At 49.6% G+C, this 22,996-nt stretch overlaps 1 protein-coding gene across 1 annotated transcript in view; it reads left to right on the top strand.

Moving 5' to 3' along the window:
• The window catches only part of LOC149352684 (uncharacterized), a 290,443-nt gene extending 267,851 nt beyond the window's left edge, over nucleotides 1-22,592 (top strand). The window contains exons 18-24 of the mRNA XM_089581905.1: nucleotides 7,300-7,647; nucleotides 9,200-9,346; nucleotides 10,662-10,889; nucleotides 13,706-13,903; nucleotides 14,307-16,689; nucleotides 17,297-17,431; nucleotides 17,922-22,592. Coding sequence (XP_089438031.1) covers nucleotides 7,300-7,647; nucleotides 9,200-9,346; nucleotides 10,662-10,889; nucleotides 13,706-13,903; nucleotides 14,307-16,689; nucleotides 17,297-17,431; nucleotides 17,922-18,138 — 3,656 coding nt within the window. The 3' untranslated portion in view covers nucleotides 18,139-22,592. The remainder of the gene's footprint in view (nucleotides 1-7,299; nucleotides 7,648-9,199; nucleotides 9,347-10,661; nucleotides 10,890-13,705; nucleotides 13,904-14,306; nucleotides 16,690-17,296; nucleotides 17,432-17,921) is intronic.
• Nucleotides 22,593-22,996: the final 404 nt, after the last annotated feature.

Below are 22,996 nucleotides of genomic sequence, written 5' to 3'. Positions count from 1 at the left end.
CGACGCCTATTCGACAAGTGCAAAAGAGAATTTTTTTTTTTTTTGCACGTGTTTTTTCGGAAGCTGTATACACTGTCGCTTTCGTTTTAAGGTCGAGTCGGAGATCATTCCCGCCCTGCGACTTTGGTTAGCTTCGCCACATAAACGCCCGTATAGTGGCTAAACATGCTTTCAAGAGTGATGTTCGGGAAAGAGGTGGCGGCATACGGGAGAAAAGAATGAGTATCCTACTGAACGCCTTGTCAGCACGAGAAATTGCAAGCAGCATGAAGAACGTTGAACACGATGAGAAGAGGCCACTTACGAATGCAGAGCAACACCACTGGGCCACTCGACCGTGAAGCTAACCGTAAATCAAAGAGGAATAATTCGAAAGGCCCGCGGGATCTGATGGCAGCTCATCCGAAAGACTATGGGGCGTGTTTTGGTTTTAAAGAACTCAAAACTACTGAAACGTCACTCGACGCCTAACTTAAAGTGCATCTACTCGGCGGCGCCTCTTATAGCAATACATGCGCATGAGTATTGACGATGGGTATTCGCAAGTCTGTAAGGACCTGTTTCCATGCTATTCTTCATAAAAGACGTCGGTTGGCTGGAATATGTCGATGGTATGAGTTAAGCTCCCTTTGAAACACCGAAATGAAATTTATACGACAAAACTTGCCGGGCAAGAATGAAGCATAACTGCTTGGTGACCTGTACGCAGAAGCAATCGTTGAATTCACCGAACAATAAGAAAAATATATGTGCAGACAGCCGGTAAAACCCGGTGTTTTGATACTTGCGCACCGGTACCATGTTTTTGTTCTCTAATGTGTCATTGCATTGTCGTTGCAAATCTTCAAAACCGCTTCTGTACACGTTTGCACGCTTTACATACGGCGGAAGGATTGATTGATCGATTAATTGGTTTGTAAGTGGCAAAGCAATGGGTGATTCAAAAGTCCCTTTGTTTCACTGACATTTTTTTTCTTTCTGTTAGCGTAGCAGCCTCATCTTATGTTCTTTTTCTGTTTGGTTCCGTCTTTCGTTGTAATACCTGTCTCTTACAGGCGATGCAAAGACTTACTCTCCCTCGCAATAGCGCGGCACTTATTTTGATAGTTGGAAGTAGTATTTTCACTGTGAAATGAAGGTGTGATAAGTATGTTAGGGCCCAGATATTCATATCCTAAAATGTTTCAGTTTTCATTGCCTTGGCAAAGTTACCGCAACACTCCAGTTTTAACCCGACTCATAAACTTCATGTCAGTGTTACAGGTCATTTATGCATCGCACAAAGGGCATTTATCTGTGGTGTGCTTAATTAGGCCCGTTTTTTGAACAACAGTTTCGAAGCGGGGAGCGTAAGCATACGGCCAACCTGGCTTCCGTGCAGTTTTTTTCTTGTTGTCGACGCAATAAAGAAGAAAGAGCTGACGCGTAGCAGTTTCGTAACTGCTCTCGTAAAAGCCTCATTGATTCTGAGTGCATGAGCAAGTCATTTTTTTGTCAACCTCTTCGTGTTTTAATTGCGCATTATCCAAGCGCTTGAGCAAAGACGGAACACGGATTCGCTAGATTGCTGTGTACAACGCTGGCGAAATCAGTAATTAATAAAATTCACATTATGATTAAGAATCTCTTCCATCCTAAAGACCTGATGAAAATCAATATCGACGCTTCTAGAAACGTTACTCAAACTCGAACCCATGGTTTACGCGTTTTTCGGCATTTAATTTTTGTACAAAGTTTAAGAGGTAAAAAACAAAGATGAGGGCAATTATTCCTGTTGCACATGTTTAGATTTCGCACAAGAACCGCTGTTGCCCGAGAGGAAAAAAAAAAGAAATGGTGAGGCACGAAAACAGAATCTTATCAGTGGCGAGCAGCGCGTAATGAAGGCTCCGCCAGTGGCCCCTGGCTCAGCAAGAGGGGCACTTGAGCGATGCCCCGTCCTTTGTTCGGCCCCCTCGGCGACCGTTGGCGCGAAGTGAGGTCCCGCCTTGTCGCCGCGCTAAGGTCGCTGCTTAGTTACCACTGCAATCTGCCGCCACTGTAATTACCAGGAGCGAGAATTGCGACACCCTATCGGGCAGCCGGGCTCTCTCTGTATAAGCTCGTTAGCGACCTTCGCGTTATCCAAATTAAAAATCAATGCTCACCTTCGCTGAGCGGCCCCTGAAATGGCGGCCGGAATGGTTATCCAGCGCTGCGCCATCGGATTTTCGGGCTCAAAGCGCGTCCAATGCAATAAACGCAGTGTTCGGCTGCTGAGTGACCCACCGTTTTGCGTGAGAACGCGGCCGATGGGGGACATGATAATTATTGCCGCAAAGCCGGCTGCGCTGCCCGCTCCCTCTTTCTCTCTCTCTCGCTCTTCACTTTTCATTTGTGTTTGCCCTTTTACTTCATCGTTGTTTTAGTGAAAACAAAGATAGCTGCAGGAAAGTTAGCAGAGGATAAGCTGCGGTTTGCCCCGTCACCGGCGGAACAGTCGATGAATGTCAGACGTACCTGCCACTGGCTCAGTGGCTTTGGCGTTCGGTTGCTAATCCCAAGGTCGCGGGTTCGATCCCGGCCTCGGCGGCAGTGTTTTGAGAGGAGGCGAAATACCAAAACGCCCGTGTGCTGTGCGATGTCAGTGCTTGCTACAGAGACCCAGGGGGTCTGAATTAGTACAAAGCCCTTCACTACGGTGTCCCACATAGCCCGAGTCGCTTTGGGACGTTGAACCCGACAATTTCTATTTTAATGTCATGTCTGGCGAGCATTAACGGTCCCAGCTGCAGATGGTGCAAGGAACGCATACAGCTGTTGGCCTTGAATTCTCACCCTAACGTCTAGGTTACATTGAGGTCAGCCTCACCGTTATGCAAAGGTTGAAGTGCAGCTCACTTATTTGTGACCCATAGCGTAAAAAGAAACTGGGAATAAGCTAAAACCTGTGCGCAGCAATGGCCTTCAGTGCTACATTTAAAATAACGTCGCCTGCTCCTGACTCCAAAAGACTTTCTACGAAATAGACTTTCTTGACAGGCGAGTGCTGGTCCGATATCTCCGGATAGTTGGCGCTGTCCTGTAATGGTGATTAATGACCACACAAGACGGAGAGAGAAAAACAAAAAAAAAGCTGAAGCCGTTGAATGTTTATAACGGATTACAAGTCCTAATGAATGGAGAACTCAAGAGCGTTGTTCGTTGAAACGTGGCTTTCAAGGCTGCAAAAAAAAAAAAATGAACACCGCGGCCCGAGTCCTTCATTGTGGCCCGTAACAATTGCTAAGAGTATTGCACACACACACAAAGAAAAGCACGCGCTTCTGACAAAAATGTTTCGTTCGTAAAAACCGCGTACACATTTGGTGCTGCTTCAGGCCAGACGTTCTCGTTAATGGAACATGTTGCGCGAGGCAAACAACAGCACACGAAGTACGCCGTGGCTGTATGCGCCCTCTGGGTCCGGCACAACAAGCATAGGCATCGCGTGACCAGAGCTCGGTACTTCGCCCTCGTATTCGGCCAGTGCGGTATGCGCCGTTGGAGGGGGAGTTGCGCCCGCCTGCCACTCGAGCGCTGTACAGGAGCGGGAGGGGTGGCAAGGGAGTGCGCATTTTTTCCGGCCGCGAGGAAGGGCGAGTAGGACAGGGGAGGCAGCCTGCTACGCAACTGCTCGTCATTACCCCTGAGCTCCGAAGGGCTCAGAAAATTTCCCGAAGCTATGCGGGACAAGCGCGGGAAACTAAAGGGCTTCTGTTTCCTTCTTTCCGGCTTCTGTTCTTTTTTTCCTCTCTCTCTCTCTCTCTGATAGAAGCGGAGAGGCGCAGGTTCATTACGAATTGCCGTCTTTCCAAAGCGTTCTTCTTTTCCTTTCTATCTTTCTGCCGGCTCGTCTGTAGATATTCGCCGTAAATTAATTTAGCTTTACTCGTTTCCCAGTGCTTCTGCTCACATCCTTTACTTTTATACGTTAAATGCCAGCGAGCAGTCATTACGCCACGCAAGGAGGCAAACCGAGTTGGAGGAGAAGAAAAAACGCAGCGTAAAGTTTGTTCTCTTTACGAAACGGGCGCTAATTAGCGCAACTAATTATTACTCACTGAAGAAAACAGGGAACAAGGGATGCGCCTAGCTGTTCTGTTAATGGTGTATTTGCCGCTTCACAGTACCCTTTCCTCACTTGTTTTTTCTCCCACCCCTCGCATTCCCTCCTTCTCGTAGCCCACTTTTTTATTATTTCATGGCATACGTTCCACTGTGGCGATATGCGGAGTCCACCGCTTTTCCGAGCAAGTGCCCATGAAAGGGAGTCTCAATTTCATCGCCGCTGGCCCGACTCGTGCGACTCCGAGAGCTTGCAGATCTTTCCATCCATGTTTTGCTCTTTTCGTCGCATCTGTCTTTCCTGTTCTCTCTCTTTTTCCGGCTTTAGATTTGCTTTCTTCCATCATCGCAGAAAGCGGTGCCAACTAGCGCACTGACCTTCGAAGAGAAGCCAGATGAAATGAAAGCAAATTAAACGTCTTCGGTTTTCGATATAGGTTCCAGTAGAATTGCTCAATTTGGCATTCGTTCGAGCACTTCCATCTTTCCTTGTATATTTTTTTTTTATTTCCACTTCGCGGCTCTCTCCACCTGTTCGACCCTGCAAAGAGATGCAGCTTCCTCGCAATTAGTCCCGCGCGCTGTCTCCGTGTACGGGCGCGCGCGCAATTATAAGGCGCAGACGTTTTCTACGGGCTTCCCGTCTTTCAGCTCTCGCATATTTTTGCGCCTCTCTTCCATCCCTTCCTCCCCCCGCTACTTTCTGAGGAGCTCATCTGATGGAAAGTGATTAAAATTGGCCGTTCGTCGTCGCTTTTTTGACGGAGAACGAAAACGATGCGCGCTTTAATTTCTCGGGGCTGGTTTATTAAGAAATATTATGAAGCCCTTCAGGAGAAAATGTGGGATTTCGATTTAAAAGAAGAAGGAAAAAATACTGAGAAACACTCGGCGGCCGCCTTATATTTCGGCTGTGCCTGTTGAGACGCCGCCGTTCCCGCTGCTTCGACGGTGTCTCTCTGGTTGGCAGCTGAGAAACGGCGGCCGCTCTTTTTCCCGCGATTGCTTTCTTCAGGCTTCAAGACTCGGCGAGCAGATTTTTCACGGCGCAGACTGCCTCGTGACGGGCGCTTCTTGCTGACGACTTGTACGCTTTATGTATTTTTTTATTTTATTTCTTCACCGCAGTCCACCCTCCCTCTCTGTCTCACCGCAGCTGCGAAACTATAGGCGAGATCCCACTCTGTTTCCTTCCCTCTTCTGCGCACTTTCCTTTTCCTTTCAAATCGCCGGCCGGGCTCATTCCACCTTGCCGGTCATTTGTCTCCACGAAAACGAGGGAGAGATTCCACACCTTAGCGGAGCGGCAGCTATATAGAGACTTTGCGCCGAGTTACTCGAACAGGTCCTCCGAAGATAAGACAGCTTGTTTTTATTATGTTTGCCTCTCTTTCTCACGTAGGTACTTTCCTCGGATGAATCGAGGATGGACGCAGTTGCTCCTTCAACCAGCTTCGGCGTCGTCTTATCTAATTCCAACACGCTACAGTGAAGCGCTGTTTCAAAGTACGGCGGACCAGTTGCTCAAGCCGCCAGCAGAGTCAGGTTGAGACAGGCGGAGAAAGAAAAGGCAGAATGCTTCGGTTGGCTGCCCTGCTCTGGTGTGAGGGAAACAGAAGGGGTGCCAAGAAGAAAGAGTACAATTCAGTATGTGAAGACGGGCGCAATAAGTGCGCGGTACTGTCACAACCTCGCAAGGTTGCAGGACGCCTTCAGGGGACAGAGCAGTATCTTCCAGCTGTATGCCTCACCTCCCGGAGGCTGACGATCGCTTGTGCCTCCGTCTGCCGTCATCGATCTCGGTCGGCGGGTGACTATCAAGACGCGCGGCCCAGCTCTTGCCTTTCCGTGCCGAACAAAGGACGTGCCCGTAATACATGCTCGATCGTCTCATCCAGCCGCAGGCAGTGCATAAATGATTGGTGGCTCGAAAATCTAACGTTGAGACAAATATGGCGCAGCGCGTCGTCATTAGGCAAGGCGGAGCTGTAAGTCAGGATACGTACAATGTAGGCGTGAATTGAAAAGCTGGCCCGCGTTCCGCGAGTCAAGTGTGAGCTCACACGTGGAAACATGCGAAGCTTTGCCCACTGCATTTGCTCTCGAGATCGGCATATCCCTTACAGAAATAAGCTTTGAGTTTCTGTTTATATCTTGTTGAAGTTTTGTTGACTCAACAGTTTTTAGCGTTAATTCAACAGTCACTGAATTTATTAAAAAAACTGACTATGTTTTTGTTGAGTAGTTTAAAACCAAGTATTTCTTGAATACATGTTGCTGAGATTCAGTTGTCAAGGCGGTGATGTAGATAAGCCTAACTTAATTAAAGAGTGCCTAATCTAGATGCGTCGTATGTACCTGTCTTACCATGTACGTTATGCTTAGTGAGAACGCAGCGCCTGTAAAGACTCTAGTCAGCCGCTTAAAATCCCCCTTTCACAGGAAAGTGCCAATGCTACAATGCACCCTCAGGCCTACGTTTTGTGGAGTTCGTATGTGCGTTCATGCAAAAGCGGCTCTTACTATTGACTTTATTTTTGGTGTTCTTGAAGGCATCAAAGTTTTCAACCAACAGACCATCTCATGTGTAAATAAGCATGGTATAGCACAGAAAATAAACAAATAGCCGCAATAATAATTCAGATAGCTTTGATGATTCGCAGTTCATCAGCTGCGTCCACTGAAACACCCTTTAAGAGAAGTATATCAGGATGAAGCTGAGGTCCCGTACAGACCCGTGTGCAAAGCTGTCCCACATTCTGTAATGCGAGGGCTATGTGTGCGTGTCCCCCGCTCGCGTTGCCCGCAAAGCGAAGCCCATCAGTGAAGTGACTACGCGGAGCACGTGCCGCGGAGTGATATCGCTGTGCGCAGTCGTGCGAGAAATTGCCAAAATTCTGTGAGCCACAGCGCCAAGGATAACGCGTTTTCGAAAGCCTAAAAACAGATATGGCTACTACTAACAGTCAGTTACAAATCTCTGATTTCAACCAGGTGCTCATGTGTAATAGTTAAAATGTTAACTATAACAATTTAGTTAACCAGCTTACTAGTAAACATTATTCGCCTGTTTTCTGACGAACGTCAACGCTGGTATTACTCTGCCGAAGAACCTATCCTTTTACTTCAAAGAGCCTGTTTCGAAGAATTTGTGGCGGGCTTCCCTGACGCGGCCAGGCGACTCGAGTTGAGGCAACTCGTTCTTGGTCGCAGTGCCCGGCCCTTCGCTGGAGACCACCCTGCAGCTGCCGGCCCGGTCGCGGGGCTTCGTGCCCAGCCTGAACCACCCGCACCGGCCGCCGCAGGGGCTGGCCTACAGCGTGCGTCTGTTGGCCCCGCTGGGCCAGCGAGTCGAGGTGCGCTTCGTGAACCGCAGCGCAGCCTCCGGAGCCGCCGCCGCCGCCGCCATCCACCTGTGGGACCCTTACCGGAGTCCCCAGCTGGCGCTCCGGCTGAGCCCCAGCGCCGACAACGCCACCGTCACGTCCACGCTGCACACGCTGCGGCTGTCGTACAGCGCCCCGGCGGCACCCTTCCAGGCATACTTCGTCACAAGGAAAGGTCCGTCCGCTTAGAGTTGTTGTTGTCCCTCGTCCACTAGGACCGCAGCGCCTCTAGCGATCAGTTGTTTTCTTCTTCGAGCGCCGCAAAATTGCTCGACCGTGTCGGCTTCTTGAGAAGTCTGGGGACAGATGTAGATAGGTTGATGGGGATTGCGCTGATATCGAGCGCTTCACCTTATGTTTGTTTCTATGCTGTAGGCGATAATAGTTTGTTGTTTACAATACTGTCAGGTAGCCGCGACTGCGGCCGAGAAATGACGGCGTAAAGGGCTTGCGCCCGGAAGCCAAGGTCATTTGCCGCATCCAAAACCTAGGACTGTTAATTGCCAAAAAGCACTACGTGAGTTTTTCTATCCACTATTTATGTGCATCTTTGAATATTTTAGCAGAGCGGTGGTCACCATTATGCTGTCGAAAAATTCTGTGACCTTTACGATGACGAAGCAGCCTTAGTCCTCAAAGCGTTGTACGCTGAAAAAGAGAAGTCGAGAGGCAGAGGAGTCTTGTTTTTTGCGTAGGTCTTTCCATCTTGGCATGACAGCTTTCTTCTTTCGGCTTTTGTACGTGAGGCTTGATGTATAAGTAAGCTTCATTTCGTTTTGCTAGCTTGTCGGAAAGAACGTAGTAGCTACCGACTCTTTCGGGCCATATACTACGAGCGCGGTTTAATCTTTCCTAGCAAATGTGTTCATTGCGTACGGCGCTTAGTTAGCAAGCTGTCCTTCTCACGTCGGAGTCGTACGCGGCGCTTATAAATCATTAGCTCACGTCAACAGGTTGTTTCCACGAGTCAGGAAGCTCACGAGTACTTGTCCTATGATTATTATGGCGTACTGAGCTCACAATTTCCGAAAATAAGCAGCTAGCAGCGTAAACAATTCGCGGTAGCTACCACGGAACAGTAAGCATCGAGCGTAGTGAGAGCATTTAGCACAAGAGCGAAAAACCAGAGAAGATTAAACGCAAACTTGTGATACTGTGACTTTTTCACCACTGGAGGGTCACTGCACGCTGGTCGGTAAAAGGGGCGAGAGGAGGTAGAAAGTGAAAAACGAGAGACTGACTCCGCTATTATCTCGCCAGTGGTTTGTTCCTGCGTGTAGTCTCTATACAAAGGCCGAAACAATGTGAAAGGCCGTAGTTTATTAGCCGGAAGTCAACGCTTCTTTCCTGATTATTAGTCAGAATCATAGTTCTTGTTTTGTTTTTGTTTATTTGTTTGCTCTTTATATGTGCCAATATTTTGCATTTTTGTGCATGTTTCCTTTTCATGCATTTTCTAGTTCGATGCAGCAATAAGAACAAATTTTGTTCCCAAAAGGGGAGAAAAGCCAAAGCGAGAGCCGAGAGTCTTTCACTACTGCGTCCCTTACAGCTTACCCTGTAGCTTTAGCTCCAGAACGTGAAAACGTATGAATGAAAGCTTGAAGCAAAAAAATAAAAAATTCAGCTTCGACCGCTGGGCGCATGACGCAGAAGTGGTATTTGAGGTGACACTGAAGCCAGCTACATGTGCTGATCAATGAACTTGACTACCTCTCCGTACCCAGATCCCCTGTACCTGGACAAAACCGTAACGCTGCTGGCAGACGTCTCGTTGGACTCCTGCACGCCGAACCCTTGCCTCAACGGAGGATCCTGCATGGAAGATGTCACCTCCAAGAAGCGCCTCTGCAGTTGCACTCCACCATTCGCAGGTGTGTTCCTATATGTGGGTTGCCGTTGGTCATAAGCACCACCTCTCGCAAACAGGGGATGGCGCTTCTGTTTAACCCGCTCGAACGTGCCATCTGAAACGAGCAGCTGGAAAGCAAGTAACTGCACAGTCGCGAACGCTTTTTAAAAAGGCAGTTTGGCACTTTCTGCTAGTCGCATTTCGATGGAGTCGAAGTGCCAGAGGTCCGTGTACTATGCGATGTCAGTGCACGTTAAAGAACACCCGGTGGACGAAATTATCCGGAGCCCTGCACAACGGCGTCCCTCATAGCATGAGTCACTTTGGGACATTAAACCCTACAAAACTAAACAAAACTAAACTTTCTGCGAGCTCATCATATGCTCTCGTTGCGGGCTTATCTCTTCGTTCCGAATACCAGCTAATCTGCTGTAACAATCCGAGTGAACTCCGAGAAAGCAGAAGCAAAATGCAAAACTTCCTCTTTCAGTGTAAAGAACCCAGAGATCTGTGCATGGATCAAAAGCTCCTCACAGAAGCGGACAAAAGAAAACGATGCGACGAAAGTTTGCGCTCAAAGTTATGCATAATCCCTTTCAAAGTCAACAGCTTCTCGCTGCAAAAGCCATTAACGGCGAAGAGCGCCTCCCTATAGACTTTCTGCAAGTAGGGAATTTCTAAAATCTGCGCAACTATGGAGTCTTAAATTATCACAGTTTTGAAAAACAAAAAAAAAAACCTTGAAACGTTCTGCCATTTCGTTACTTCAGAATGGTAGAGTATTGGGCAAGTTGGTGCGTGTTCTGGACTGAAAGAGCGCTAAGAAAACAATACTTGAAAGACGACGCTACCTCTTTGCCTGTTTGGAAATATGCCATGGTTACGAGGGTTCTGCAAGGAGCGTGGGAGCTCGCTCCGGCTGCGGCATTTTAACCCCGTAAATTTCGACACAAACAGCGTCGAAATTTTAGCGCTTTACTGATGTAATGGCCGGCGTTATAGTTCCCTCCGGGGCCATTTTAAGCCGCTACCACGGCCGCTACGTACCGAGTGCAGCAGTCCGTTTGTACGCTCCGCCACTAGGGGCCCGCTCAGCGCTCAGAAAGGCGCATATATGCTACGTCGAGAGCATCACGCCTCATGACGAGAGCGGCAGTGTATCCAGCACCGATGCGCTCTGTTCAAAAACAAAGCACTCTGACGACACAGAATGCAAGAGTATGGGAAGGTCGTTACGAGCGCTTGTAAAGCCCCGTGTCTATTTCCGTCTCGAGCCTACGCTGCCCCTGCTTCGCGGAATATCTCGTTCACCCGTCTTCTCCATTTCTTTCCCGCAGCGCTGTTCTGCCACGTGCACGCGTGCGACGTGGGCGACGCGTGCAGCGGCCGCGGCAACTGCAGCGTGTCGCCGACGGGTGCGCTGCAGTGCTCCTGCCAGCAGGGCTTCCAGGGGCCGGACTGTACCCAGAGCGTGGACCCGTGCGCGGGGCTCCCCTGCGGGCCCCAGGGCCGCTGCGTCGCGCTCAACGGATCCTTCGTCTGCCACTGCAACATCTTCTTCGAAGGTGCGCCCCCTACCGCTGCTCTCTCGACTGTTCATGAGGCCTCAGCTGCGTCAGCTGTCCTCAGGGTATCGCGCGCACGCTGCACGAGTCCCAGTGTGCTCGCATTACTCCTCAGCCTACCCTGCTTCAGCCTGCCGAACGGAAAAGAGAGACACATTTCAGAGAAACCACTATGCCACTGCAACTATTGTGTTTTCAAACGGTTCGAGTCGGGTTTTCGACCATTCCCAACTAGCTGTCTTCTTAGAACGGCTAATCACGGGAACGTGCTGGGGAGTACTGCTACATTTTAAGTGTAGGTGCAGGCGCTCCTTTTATGACAAATATGAAATTTTATGCGAATTGATTTTATGTTCCCTGAAATTTGTTCTAGCCATAACCAAGCCAGTTGTTTTGGTCTAAGCTATACAGCAGCCTCTAAACGACCGCAGCTAGACTTCCGGAATGCCGGAGAACTAAGAGTACCAGATCGAAAACTGGCCGTGGACTGAGGTTGAAATGTGGGTGACGCATCGTGCCCATGCGGTCACCTCTGAAACTGCGTAGCGTTTGCTTTTCAAGTGAACCAGTCGCTATTAAGATCCAGTAAACATATCTGCGACAAACTTCAATGAGATCTCGGCTCACAGACAATAGTTTAACGTACAGTGATGTCCTATACACCTTCTAGAAGGGGGACAGTACAGACCCTCATGTTTTTTTTAAGGTACTCCCATAAATCTTAACGAATTTGTTTTTACACACGAAGGGGTATTGTATTCAACTGGGCCGGAAGGGCATGGACACATCATCCGTAGCTGGCTTGTTGTGCAAGAAACCACCAAATAAAAAACTGAAGCTTACTACCGCTTCTCCTGTACCCTCAACGCCCCCTAGACACTGTGTACGTGTGTACGTGTACCTGTATACTGTGGACGGTGTCTAGAAATCTAGACACCGTCCCTAATTTCAATTCCTGGGGAAACCCCTGTTAATATGGATTGCAAAGCACGCTAACCACATAGTTCATTAATTACAGTCTTCCACTTTACGTGAGCTAGGATATTTAAAAATGATACATATTGCCTGAATAAAAAAAAGTAAGATATCATTAATGCATGTCTCATATACAGCGACAAGCTGTATATGGTACTCTCCCACAAGTCTATGACGTCGTTGTGACAGTTGTGACACTTGTTCGCCCAGAGGCCTAGAGTTGTTCGTATTTAAACATCGTGCTAATTTAAATGAACGAAATTAATTAGCCTTGTTGTAAATAATTAGGTGTATGTAAAATTTTCAACTAGAAATCTATCATTTCGAACGAAACCCAAAGAATACTATTAGAAAAAATTAAGTTTTCTTCTACACGTTTTTGCAATACGAAGCGGGCGGAACGCGGTGGGAGTGCTAGACTGCTGACCCTCGTACGCGCTCATAATTACTACCGCTTAGAGAACTTGATCACGGTCACTGCGGCAGCACTGCCTGACGCGGTTTGTACAAAGCATCCCGTTCCTGCTGCGCCCATTCCAAGTTCCGCGGGTTTTGTTCAAGGAGCGAGAAGTACTGCTACATTAGCGCCATGACAGCAAAAAGTATGCCAGTCATCATTTTTTTCTTTTACAAGCTTTACATTTTTGTTTCGGACTCTTTGGTTTGTATTTTGTTGTGTAACTTCTTTATTTAAACTTAACCCGTCAACTTAGATTGTGGGTGAATTCGGATGGGGCAAACTATCCCTTTATACTAACGTGCGTACATGACGGAAGCCAGCAGTCACCGAAACCAAGGAGCATGGGGGATTTTTTTTTAATTTGTGGTGTTCATCAATAGGAGATTAAAAGGATAATTATTTTAAAGATAATAGGTTTGGTCAAGTGTTTTAGGGGAATCCCCCAAGGTGGAGTTGATTTGTAGCCTTTGTGGCCGTATGGCTGCGCTCGGGTGGACGTCAGTGAGTAATTGCTCCCGTATTATAATAGGTTTCGGTGACTGTCGTGTATGTCATAAGTGTTATGTATGTCATGACTTTCGTCATGTATGTCATAACAAGCCCCTCTTTTCCCTTCTCTTGTCTGCTCTTTAGAGTAACGAGTAATTAACAAGGTTTGGTTACACGTGGTCAAAAGCTATACCGTACATCTCGGTCTACATGTTGCTCTTCCACCGTTCATCTTCCGCCACAGAGTTGCCAGACAAACGTCGTCTTTCCATTGCAAGTGCTCGCCGCGCCTCGCATGGTGGAGGCGGCTCGCTAACAGTCTGCAATAATAAAATGTCAGAGATTGCTACATAGCACTGCCAGCAATAACTTCAGACAACAATGCGCATGCAGCGTTATCCTGCCTCCGTGTTTTTCTGCGTTAAAAACAATAGCGTTACGGGAGAGTTTGGCGTTCTGCGTTTTCTGGGCACAATCACTGGTCTTAAAATGAACTTCGGCGAATAGAGCCGCAGCTAACCCTTGCAACTCGCTCCTTGTGTCGTTCTCGGCTCACGCCACGTGTGGTACTCCACGTATGTGATACGTGCCCGAATCGTTTTGTAACGTAGCATTCGATCTTCGCTTGCCCAGTACAGGTAACAACTATGAGGTACGTTGTAAAAGACGATACCGCGTAGGTCTTGCAGCACAATGATTTCCTATAACGCATGGCTGTGGGTGCCTCTTCTCCGAAAAATCAGGCGGAAACCGCAGTAAAAAAGAAAATATTGTTTCCCTGCCAAAAATACCGATTGAAGCTTCCTGACGTTGCTGCTGATTGGCAGCTCAGCAGCCTACTGCGAGCACTACAGACCCGCCTCAACTTCCGTTTCTTTCTTTTCTTTTCCAGGGCCGCGTTGCGAGAAGCAGCTGTTCCGTCTGCCGTACCGTCCTCTGAGTCAGAGGATGCTCGAAGAGCCCTTCTGGCTAGGGCTCATCACCGTTTCAGCTGTTCTTTTGCTCATATTGTTAGTCTACTGCATCAAGCGCAAGTTCGCCGACAAGATTGAAAAGTTTCTGGCCGAAGAGATCGAACGCAGCAAGAACAGTTGAGTAGCGTCTTTTTTTCCTCGTGTGATCGCTTTTCGGTCACTTTTGTTTTCTGGAAGTCTTTAATGTAATAAACGCGGCGTGTGTAGGAAAAAAAAGAAACCCAACTTGAAGATTCCTTGTTTGTCTAGACATCCATTATTAACGCTTTTTCTGTATGTTTTCTGCTTAAACACCAGGCCAAAAAATCAATATGACTACATAGCTCAGCTAAAACCCTTAGCCCATGGTGAACTCCAGCGTAATTGTATTGACTATATACTCTTGGGTGACTATGTTTCCTGAATGTTTGCTTTATGTAGCTTTCTCTTTGAAAGCTGTAGAAAGATAATGATGCAGTCCGAGGATTAGCACCCTCCGGGTGAGAAGATAGCTCAGAGTGCAATGCAACGTTCTCGCAGATCCGTCGCCGCCCGCGACCCGTTACAGCCTGAGTTCCACCCAGCCGAGCCTGACGCCCGCTAGTCTGAGCCCGCAGCCGTGTCAGCGGTCCCTGCTGAGCCGCATTCGTCGACACAGCATCCGAAGTGCGCAGGGCGGTTCTAGCCCGTCCGACAAGGAGCAGGGGGCCTGCACGTTCAGCTTCGATGAGCTCCTCAAGCGATCGTCGCAGTCCTCCGGCTCTAAGAAGCAGTCAGCCAATTCCAGCGACAGCGACAACCCGATGCCTGGTACCAGTGGTCCGGGCCCGGCTCCCAAGGAGAAGGAGTCCGAGACCTCGCGAATCCTAGCCTCGCTGGTCACTTCGTCGAAATCGCCGGGAAAACGGAGGATGAGTCTGGACGAGTTTATCAAGCTCAGCGAGCGCAAGATACAGAGCATCAAGCGCGAGGAGACCCCCGGGGACATATCGGACGTGTCCGTTGCCAGCGAGGGCAGCTTGGAGACGAGTTTCATCCAAAGGACCAGTGAATTTCATTCTATCCGGGAGCAGTCGCAAGAGCAGAACTCTTCTTCGGACAGCCTCAGCGCAGGGCCTAAGACCAGCGAGGTGCAGGCCGAAGTGACACCGCTGCCCGAGTCTCCTTCGCGGTGCTCCCCCGGAGTTCAGCCCCTGAGCCGCCAGGACGCCGTGGCCAGCGGTGGCTCGCGCTCGCCGTCGCCGCGCTCTTTCGTCGAGCAGCAGTCATCCTCGCTGGAAGAGAAGGCCAAGGAGGCGCCGAGCGCGACGGCGGCAACCACGACGGTGACAGAGACACTAGCAGCCCCCAGCGCGGAGTCCGCGTCGCCCAAGGCCACCGGAGATCCTAAGGGGGCTTTCCTAGACCTTCTGCAGAAGACGATGATGCAAGCATCCCCGGCCGCGTTCCCCAAGTCCCCAACAAAGCAGCAGCAACAACAGCCGCAACAGCAGTCGGACACAACGCAGGTGTCCATGCTGAGCTTGCCCAAGGTGGGAAGCGGCTGCAAGCAGAAGGCCACGGATCTGAGCGTCCCAAGAAAATATTCCGTCGACCTGCCGATGCCCAAGATCCTGATCACAGCCAATATGAGCTCCTGCGAGTCCGAGGAAGCGCCGAGCCCGCCCAGAACTCCGAACCCGTCCTGCAAGACTATGAACTACCTGAGTCCGCTCACCATCATGTGCTCGTCGGCGGACCGCACCATATCGGAGTCGAACCTCAGCACGTCCGGGTACTCTTCGCTCTCCAGCCCGGGACTGTCCAGGTGCAACTCGAGCAGTCCCATCGCTGACGAGCTGGAGAACCCCGCGCACCAGGGCCGGCGCGCCAGCGTCTCCCCCAAGAGCGGCCATTCGCTGTCGCCCAACTACATGTCGTGCGGAGCCAAGGCGTTCCAGTTTCCGGTGGCCCAGGCCTACCCGTACCTCGAGGCCCACCGGCCCACCTCTCCGCTACTGCAGAAGCGGAGGTCGTCCATAGGGGGAGCTCTGTGCCCTGCCACGCCGTCGCTCAAGGACCGCGTGACGCTCAAGGGCAAGTACCGCGCGACGCGGCACAGCTACCAAACCACCAGCACAGAGGACTCAGTCGATGATGAGGGCATAGGCATCGACATCGCGGAAATTAGGATGAGCAAGTCATGCATCCGGGGCGGAGGCTCCGTGGACATCATCCTCGACACGGGAAAGTTCGACGTCCCCGAGCGAGACGTGTCCAGGGCCACGTCCCCGTTCGCCAAGAGCATCAGCTTCGAGAGCCCGCGCTGCCGCAAGGCGGACAAGCACCGCAAGGGAGAGAAGCACCGCCGCCCCACGCCGGGGAGCTCGCCCGGCATAACGCCAAGCTCCGAGTCGCTGCCCAACGAGCTTCTGGCCGAGGCCAAGCTGTCGCGCAACCCGTCCAAGAGCAGCATGGCCGCCGCGGCGACCCACTCCACATCGGACTCGGATGACGGCGAGCTGCGGCCGCGTCGGCCCTGCAAGAGTCCCCGGGGCGGCAACGCGCGGAGCCCCGTGGATGGCCGCGCCGCGTCGCCCCTCTTCCTCTGCCAGCAGCGCTCCTCGTCCTCGGACTCGCTTCCGTCCACCAACGAGGAGCACGTGGGCACCGACTGCTCGTCCACCGACTGCAGCGCCGACCGCGGCCGCCCCTTCTCCGAGCTGGCCATCGTCATCGACTCGTCGCACTGCGCGCCTGGTCAGACCATCGAGCTGATCCCGTGCCTGCCCCGGCTACGCGTCCACCCGCCGCCGCAACGCCGCGAGGAGGCCACCAACACGTCCTCCCCGCTGCCGGCGCTGCGGCTCATCTCGCCGGAGGGCGGCACCTGCAGGAGCCTGGACGAGACCGCAGAGCCCCGCTCGCCCAGGCCTTCCAGGAGGTATAGGCTTCCACTTTCCGGCACAGTCTGACGCACGCCTAGCGCTTCGAGTAACGTGCAGAGGCATTTAGCCGATTAGAAAACGGAGAATGTGCGTCTGTTCTGGGTTAAAAACGCCCTCAGGAGCTATGCAACTGGTCACATCGGCGCTCAAGATCTCAGTTCAATATTTTCACAGGATTTTAAGCGACGTCCCCTCTACCACTTGTCAAGCCGCCGTGTGATGTCTAAGGGCGTTACTGTGTTGCCGCATAGCGTAAAGTGATTAAAAATAGATTTTCGAGCGAAATACTCAATTATGTTAGCTATGTGAAAAATATTCATAAATTGCTGACATTTAGCAGCGCTTAACAAAGACATGCTAGGTGCGACAGGATATTCTGTGACGACTATGACTAGCTAGTTTCTGTCCAACAAAAATTTCTCCTGGCCTTTTCGGACCTTTGTGGATCCATAACCATCAAAAACGCATTTAAACTCCCCATTATGACAGGGTAACGACATATTTTGTAACTCAAGTATTTAACCTAAATAAGTTAACCTGAAACGTTTTAGAGGAAAATGGCGCAGCCAACAGAATTTGTGACACACTTGTTTCATTTTGCAGATCTTCGCTGAGTCCTTCTGGAAATACCAGCACATATCCGACCGGTGAAAGCAGCAACAGGACTCCAACGTCCCCTACACCAACGCACCACCAAATACTAAAGCGGCAAGAGGCGCTCGTGGAAGACGATGGCAGGTCAGGATTTAAGCTTGGTCAAGTCAAATACTAACACTGAATCTGCCGGGCGCATCGTGTAATCATTTGCGACAAACATTTACCCTTGCATGAAGTCAATAAATCGAGAAACAAACCGTTCCTTAATCTCTCTTAATTTGTGTCAGTGGTTATGTGAATTTGGCGAAGCTTAGCACCTGTAACTGTCAAATTTTGCGAGAAAATGTTCCATGCTCATTCAAGGTAGATGCGTTTCGACAAACGCTAAAGCGGCTGTTCAAGAACTAGGTTTGTTTCTTTCAACGTTTTCTTGTCTCAAAGCCATTTGAGTCGTTGTTTAATGGAATGGGAAGGGCTCCTTTAATCCCTGTTAGTTAGGAGATGTTCCAGATTGCGAGGATTTGGCCACTCGGCGAGGACCTTCCAGAGATACACGCTCGTTTGCTCCGAGCGATCATCGTAACCATATGCACCCACTGCACCCGTCCTTTCGCCTCTCTCTCTCACGCAGCGATGAATCGGTCAGCGAGACCACGGTGCTCCTGCCGCGCAGCCCCAAGCAGCCCGGTAGCGCCTCCCCGAGGAGCGGCGGCGACAGCACCAGGGCACGGACGCGGATGGGCTCGCCTTTTCCCTCATCCCTGGACTCGGCCGACGGTGGAACTCAAGGCGGGCGGGACGGTGACGCGACCGAGGACCTCTACGACTCTCCGGGGGACGTCGTCTGAGGGGCGGAGCGCCTCGCGGCGGGCGCACTGTAGGTGCCGCGCACGCGTCCGAGACTCGCCTCCGCGGCTGCTTCGCCTGCGCGATGCTGGAGAGGCGCGAGAGTCGGGCTTGACAGCCCTGGCGCGTCATTGCCAAGCTCGAGATTTACCGGGCCATATCTGAATACTACGGCCGCAACTGCTGTCGCTGGACCGCCTGTAATATCGAACGAAGGGTCAGCGTGCATTCTTTCTCAAAAGTGTCCGGCCCACAGTGTTCCCTGTCAAGCCGTGTATCCGGGCGTTTACAGAACCCCTGTAGCTCCGATTCCCTGGAGGGTGAGCAGATCTCATCCTCAAGGGTGCCCTAGGTATCTCAGCACACAGCTTGGCAGCAAACCCTGTGGGTTGGACACTTTTGAAAAAGGATGTATTCTGCCTGTAAGCCTGTGCGTGTCTGTTTTGGTTCACCCTTTCCATACGTGCGCGTCCTGGAGCAGCGAGAACAGTCGGCTGAGTCTCAATAGGCGGTACCTCATTTAAACTCGAAGCGAAGCAAAGAATAAGCAGGGTCAATTCTTTTGGTCTACTTCCTCGCCTTCCTTTATTTCTCACTCACTGCTAATACACTCCTAAGCGCAGATATTACCTATCAGGAGATGTGCACTCTCAGTGATGAGATGGCACAGAATGGCATTAATTCAGTTAGGCTTTCTAGTTTGTTTGTTGTTTTTTTTTTGTTTTACGGGTGGTACAAGTTAGAGTAGGCACCACTTTAGCGCGCCACATAACGCAGTTCTGGCGGCGATGGCAGGAATATTACACATCCATTGTCTCGGTTGCAGTGCTTTCCAAAAAATAGAAAAAGCGCAACATTCATCGCCTCCACATTGCTCACAATCACTCCCGTCCATGCTATCCGACTGCGTTTTCCCAGGAAGGTTTGGCAAGTCCCCTGTTAACGTTTCCTAACCAGTGCCTGACAGCAATGCGCCTTGCAACATAAACTTGAACGCAACTATCGGCCATCCAAACAGTCACTGAAACAGCTCTATGATGTTAAAAATTACGATCATAGGCACCATCCGGTCAACTCCATGGCGCCAAAATGGGCGTACTTGTGGAACACGACTGCCAAACGCCGCCAGGTTATTTTATTGCTAGTGGGGCAATCCCGCAGTTCAATCGCAGCTGTCGTCGCCACCTCCTGACCTATATTAGCTCTATGTCCTGACCCTGCGCGCAGTTGACCGAGAGTACAAGGAGTGCGCCAACTCAAAACAGCGCGGCGCTGCCGCCAGAGCGCGGTGGGCGAGGCAGCCGCTCCGGCAATCTCGGAGGGGTCGGAGTAGCGTGTTGGCCCGCAGGGTCAGGCTGCTCGCCCCGACGCGTCTCGGACAGTTTTTGTTCTTTCGAATTTCGCTCTTTAAGCGCTACGCCGCGGATACTGCGTGCGCCGTGCGTTAGTCGTAGTGGCCAAATGGAGCTCATTTCCCGCGTGATGCTCGAAAGCACAGGTGCGCAAGGTCTCGTGCTGCATCAGACTCTCCTCTCAGAACGCTCAGAGCTGCTGCATAGAGTGGAAAGTGTGTACTTCATAATTTTTATATGTGATCATGTTCATTGTGTATACGCGGATGGAGATATTCTATATGCAAGTACTGCGGGGGAGAGTCATTCAACTCGGTCGAACTTTGTCTAGTGAAAAAAATACGACGATGCTTTAAATGTTCGTGTCCGGTGCAGAGTCATTGTCATTGTCTCACTGACATGGTGCTGAACAGTGTTGCGGAATGCCCAGTCCTGTGATCCACGTTTATTTCTCTTTTGCCTCTCAAGCAAAGACACTGTCCTATTTGTAGGAACACCGTAATCGAGCAGAGAACCTTGTACAAGGAGTCCATGTCCCTCCCGGTTTGTTGTAACGGCGACTGTTCAATCTTGAAGGCCGTGGCATTGTACAAAGAAAAATAACAATACTTACAAGAACAAGCGATGTTTCCTTTTGCGCTGATATATTTCAGTATAACTTGTTGGCATTCGTGCACAGTAGATGTTAGCTAGTGTAGTCAGTATGTGCGGCAGGCTATATAGAAGCTTTCGTTGACATAGTGCATGCGCGGAGCATGACATTTTAGCGAACTTCAGGGCACATTTTTCGTCCTACTCTGACTGATTTACGAATGCGAGCTACTTGTGGAAATCAGTTCCATTTTCAGACAAGTTTGCAGGAATTCTTTAATGGAAACGGCCGGAGTGGATAGCTAGTTCACGTATTAATTTCAGTCTTGCGCAAAGCGAATTCGCACAACTACTTTGCTGAAAGTCTTTGTGGCAGCTTTCACCTTGTAACCTCTGCTTGCGCTTAGCTTCTAAAGGTGTAAACTGAAGCTCGCAGCATGGCGCGTCCCCTCACGTGTGCCTGTAAATATTGGGAAAACACCGAAGCTGCGCATGCGATTTCACCTGCGCTGAGAGTCGGATCGGTTAAGCGCATGCGGCATCTGTTTCTAGCCTGAAGATGAGTAACTCGATTCCCACGGAGCCTTTGTCTGTACTCATGGTTTACTTGCTAAGATTCGTGCAAGCCCTAAAACTGAAGAAGCTAGCCCTTTATCTTCCTCTCTCTTCTTTTTTAATGATGACTGTGTTGGTGACTTTGGTTACTAATTTACCCTTCTCGGCTATTTCCAGGTGTCTTACTTTTCTGTCTGCCACCGTTATCCCTTACGTGCTCGCAGTTATGAAGCAAAAGGCAAATGATGAACGCATGAAGTTTCAACCTGGTATTTTCAGGGCAATAGCACTGAAACTATCGAATAGTTTGGTTTGATTTTATGGGGTTTAACATCCCAAAGCGACTGAGGCTATGAGAGACGCCGTAGTGAAGGGCTCCGGAAATTTCGACCACCTGGGGTTCTTTAGCGTGCACTGACATCGCACAGTACACGGGCCTCTAGACTATCGAATAGTGAACAGTGTCGAAAGTCGAGAAAACCGAAGGCAACGATGTAGTTGATGGGAACTAACTTTCCCGCGCGGATTCGAAAATCTTCATGCGAGTGACATTTTTTTTTAGTTGCTTCTTTTTTTGCCCGAAGGAACAGTCAAGTAGCCAGAGTTATTTGATTAGCTCCCGTATTTTGCGAGTGAGATTCGTCGAAGTCGCTAGAAAAAGTCAGTGAAGCTATTAAACTCCCTTGGAGTTTAGAGGGACACTAAGGAAAAATTGAAGTTTGCCTGAATCGACAGCTTACGGCATTCTAACGACAAAGATGTTACTTTCATTTAAAACGAAGTTTTATAGGTTAGAAAAATTTAAAAAAAAATTGAAGTACGGGTGCCGCCATCACAGGCCGATTTCGGAAGTAAACTGCGTGCGTCGACACAGTTTTTAGTGCCCGGATCCCTGAGGTTAGGCTACACCGCCATTCACTTCAAAACGACGGCCGTGGAGTGCTTTTCAGTTTTGACGTCACAGGTTTTAATGGAATGGCGGGAAAATTTTTAAATGCGTCTTTCGTTGCCAGACAAGCATCAGCATACCGAGAAAGAGCCATATAATAGAATTTTTCTTAGAACCTACATTGAATGGAGTGGCTCTCTGTGTCCGTTTAATATCTACGGTGTATTTTCCAGTTCAGTGCTTGGTGAAGCAAGTCACCTAAGACGAATTGCACGGCTGAAAAAAAAAAAACAGTAATGTTCAGGCTCTTAGGATCTGTATATTTGCCTTTCGATTTGGAGGCTCCCTTTCGGATGCATCAGGTCCAAACGCGTAGAAGTAAGGGATCATCTACAGCACGTGTTCTGTAAGTGTTGGTCCTCGTACCTCCATACAGCGTAAAATGCTTCCATGCACACCACTCTTGTTTTGCGCGCCCGACCTGATCAGCTAGGCGGTAATAATGAAGGTGGTATTTTACGAAAGAAAAAAAGACAAGAAGGTGGCCTGGGTGATGGGGGTGCTTACTGGAGAAAGGTGAAGGTAGCCTTGAACTGAGACCTCAATCAGTGTTCGATCACGAAAAATGCTCCCTTCTTTCGACAACAGCTTTTACGACGCCTTATAACGATGCACTCCTGACACCGCTAACTAAAATACGCCTGTTATGAATGGTTGCCCTCGTTTCCTGATATTTATTAACAATAGTAGAGGGCTACATTGTCCCCTCTTAATTTTTTATTGTTTTTGTTATCGAAGAAGTTGAGCCGGTCACATCGATTATATCTTTACTTTTCGCGAAAAATGTCACGCATAGCACGGTGAGCAATCGGGCAGCTTTCTGGCCAGGCAGTGCAGAAATGTTTTGATCAAACGGAAAAGCATGAGTATGAATAAAAAGAATGCGAGCCAAGACCAGCGCCAAAATATACTCTTGTGTTTTCACGCTTCCTTTATCCCTAATTTTTACCGCCCTTTGGTTTGTTTTGGCATTAGCGAAGAGTCAAGAAATTATAGGGAGAGCGGGAAAGGGGAATAGTAGTCCGTTATTTTATTTTTTAACTTTTCGATCGTATAACATGAAAGCAGTTTTCAACTTAGTGGTATGCGAAAATAGTGGACAAGGAACAAGTGTTGTGTTGTGAGTCGCTTAACTTTGGTGGAGCCCTTACACAGGACGCAGCCTTTCTTTGTCATCTTCCATTGTGCTCACAAAGTGAATATTAAATTAGAAAATGCTTGCTTACAACGTTCTTTTTCGGGAATAAAGATTAAATAAGCTAACCGGAATGAACACAAGGGCTTTGCTTCATAAGAGCACCCGTGCGGACCTCATAAACGGCAAAACTTTTCTAATATTCACTGAGGAATAGCAGGCAGCTATCAGTCAATGTTAATGTTGCATGTTCAGTTCCTAGTCTTCAAAAAAAAGTG

Source organism: Amblyomma mixtum, chromosome 3, assembly GCF_055824585.1.
Source record: "Amblyomma mixtum isolate Tamu chromosome 3, ASM5582458v1, whole genome shotgun sequence".
NCBI lineage: Eukaryota > Metazoa > Arthropoda > Arachnida > Ixodida > Ixodidae > Amblyomma > Amblyomma mixtum.
The sequence above is the reverse complement of the archived record's forward strand: the minus strand, read 5'-3'. Positions and strand labels throughout refer to the sequence as shown.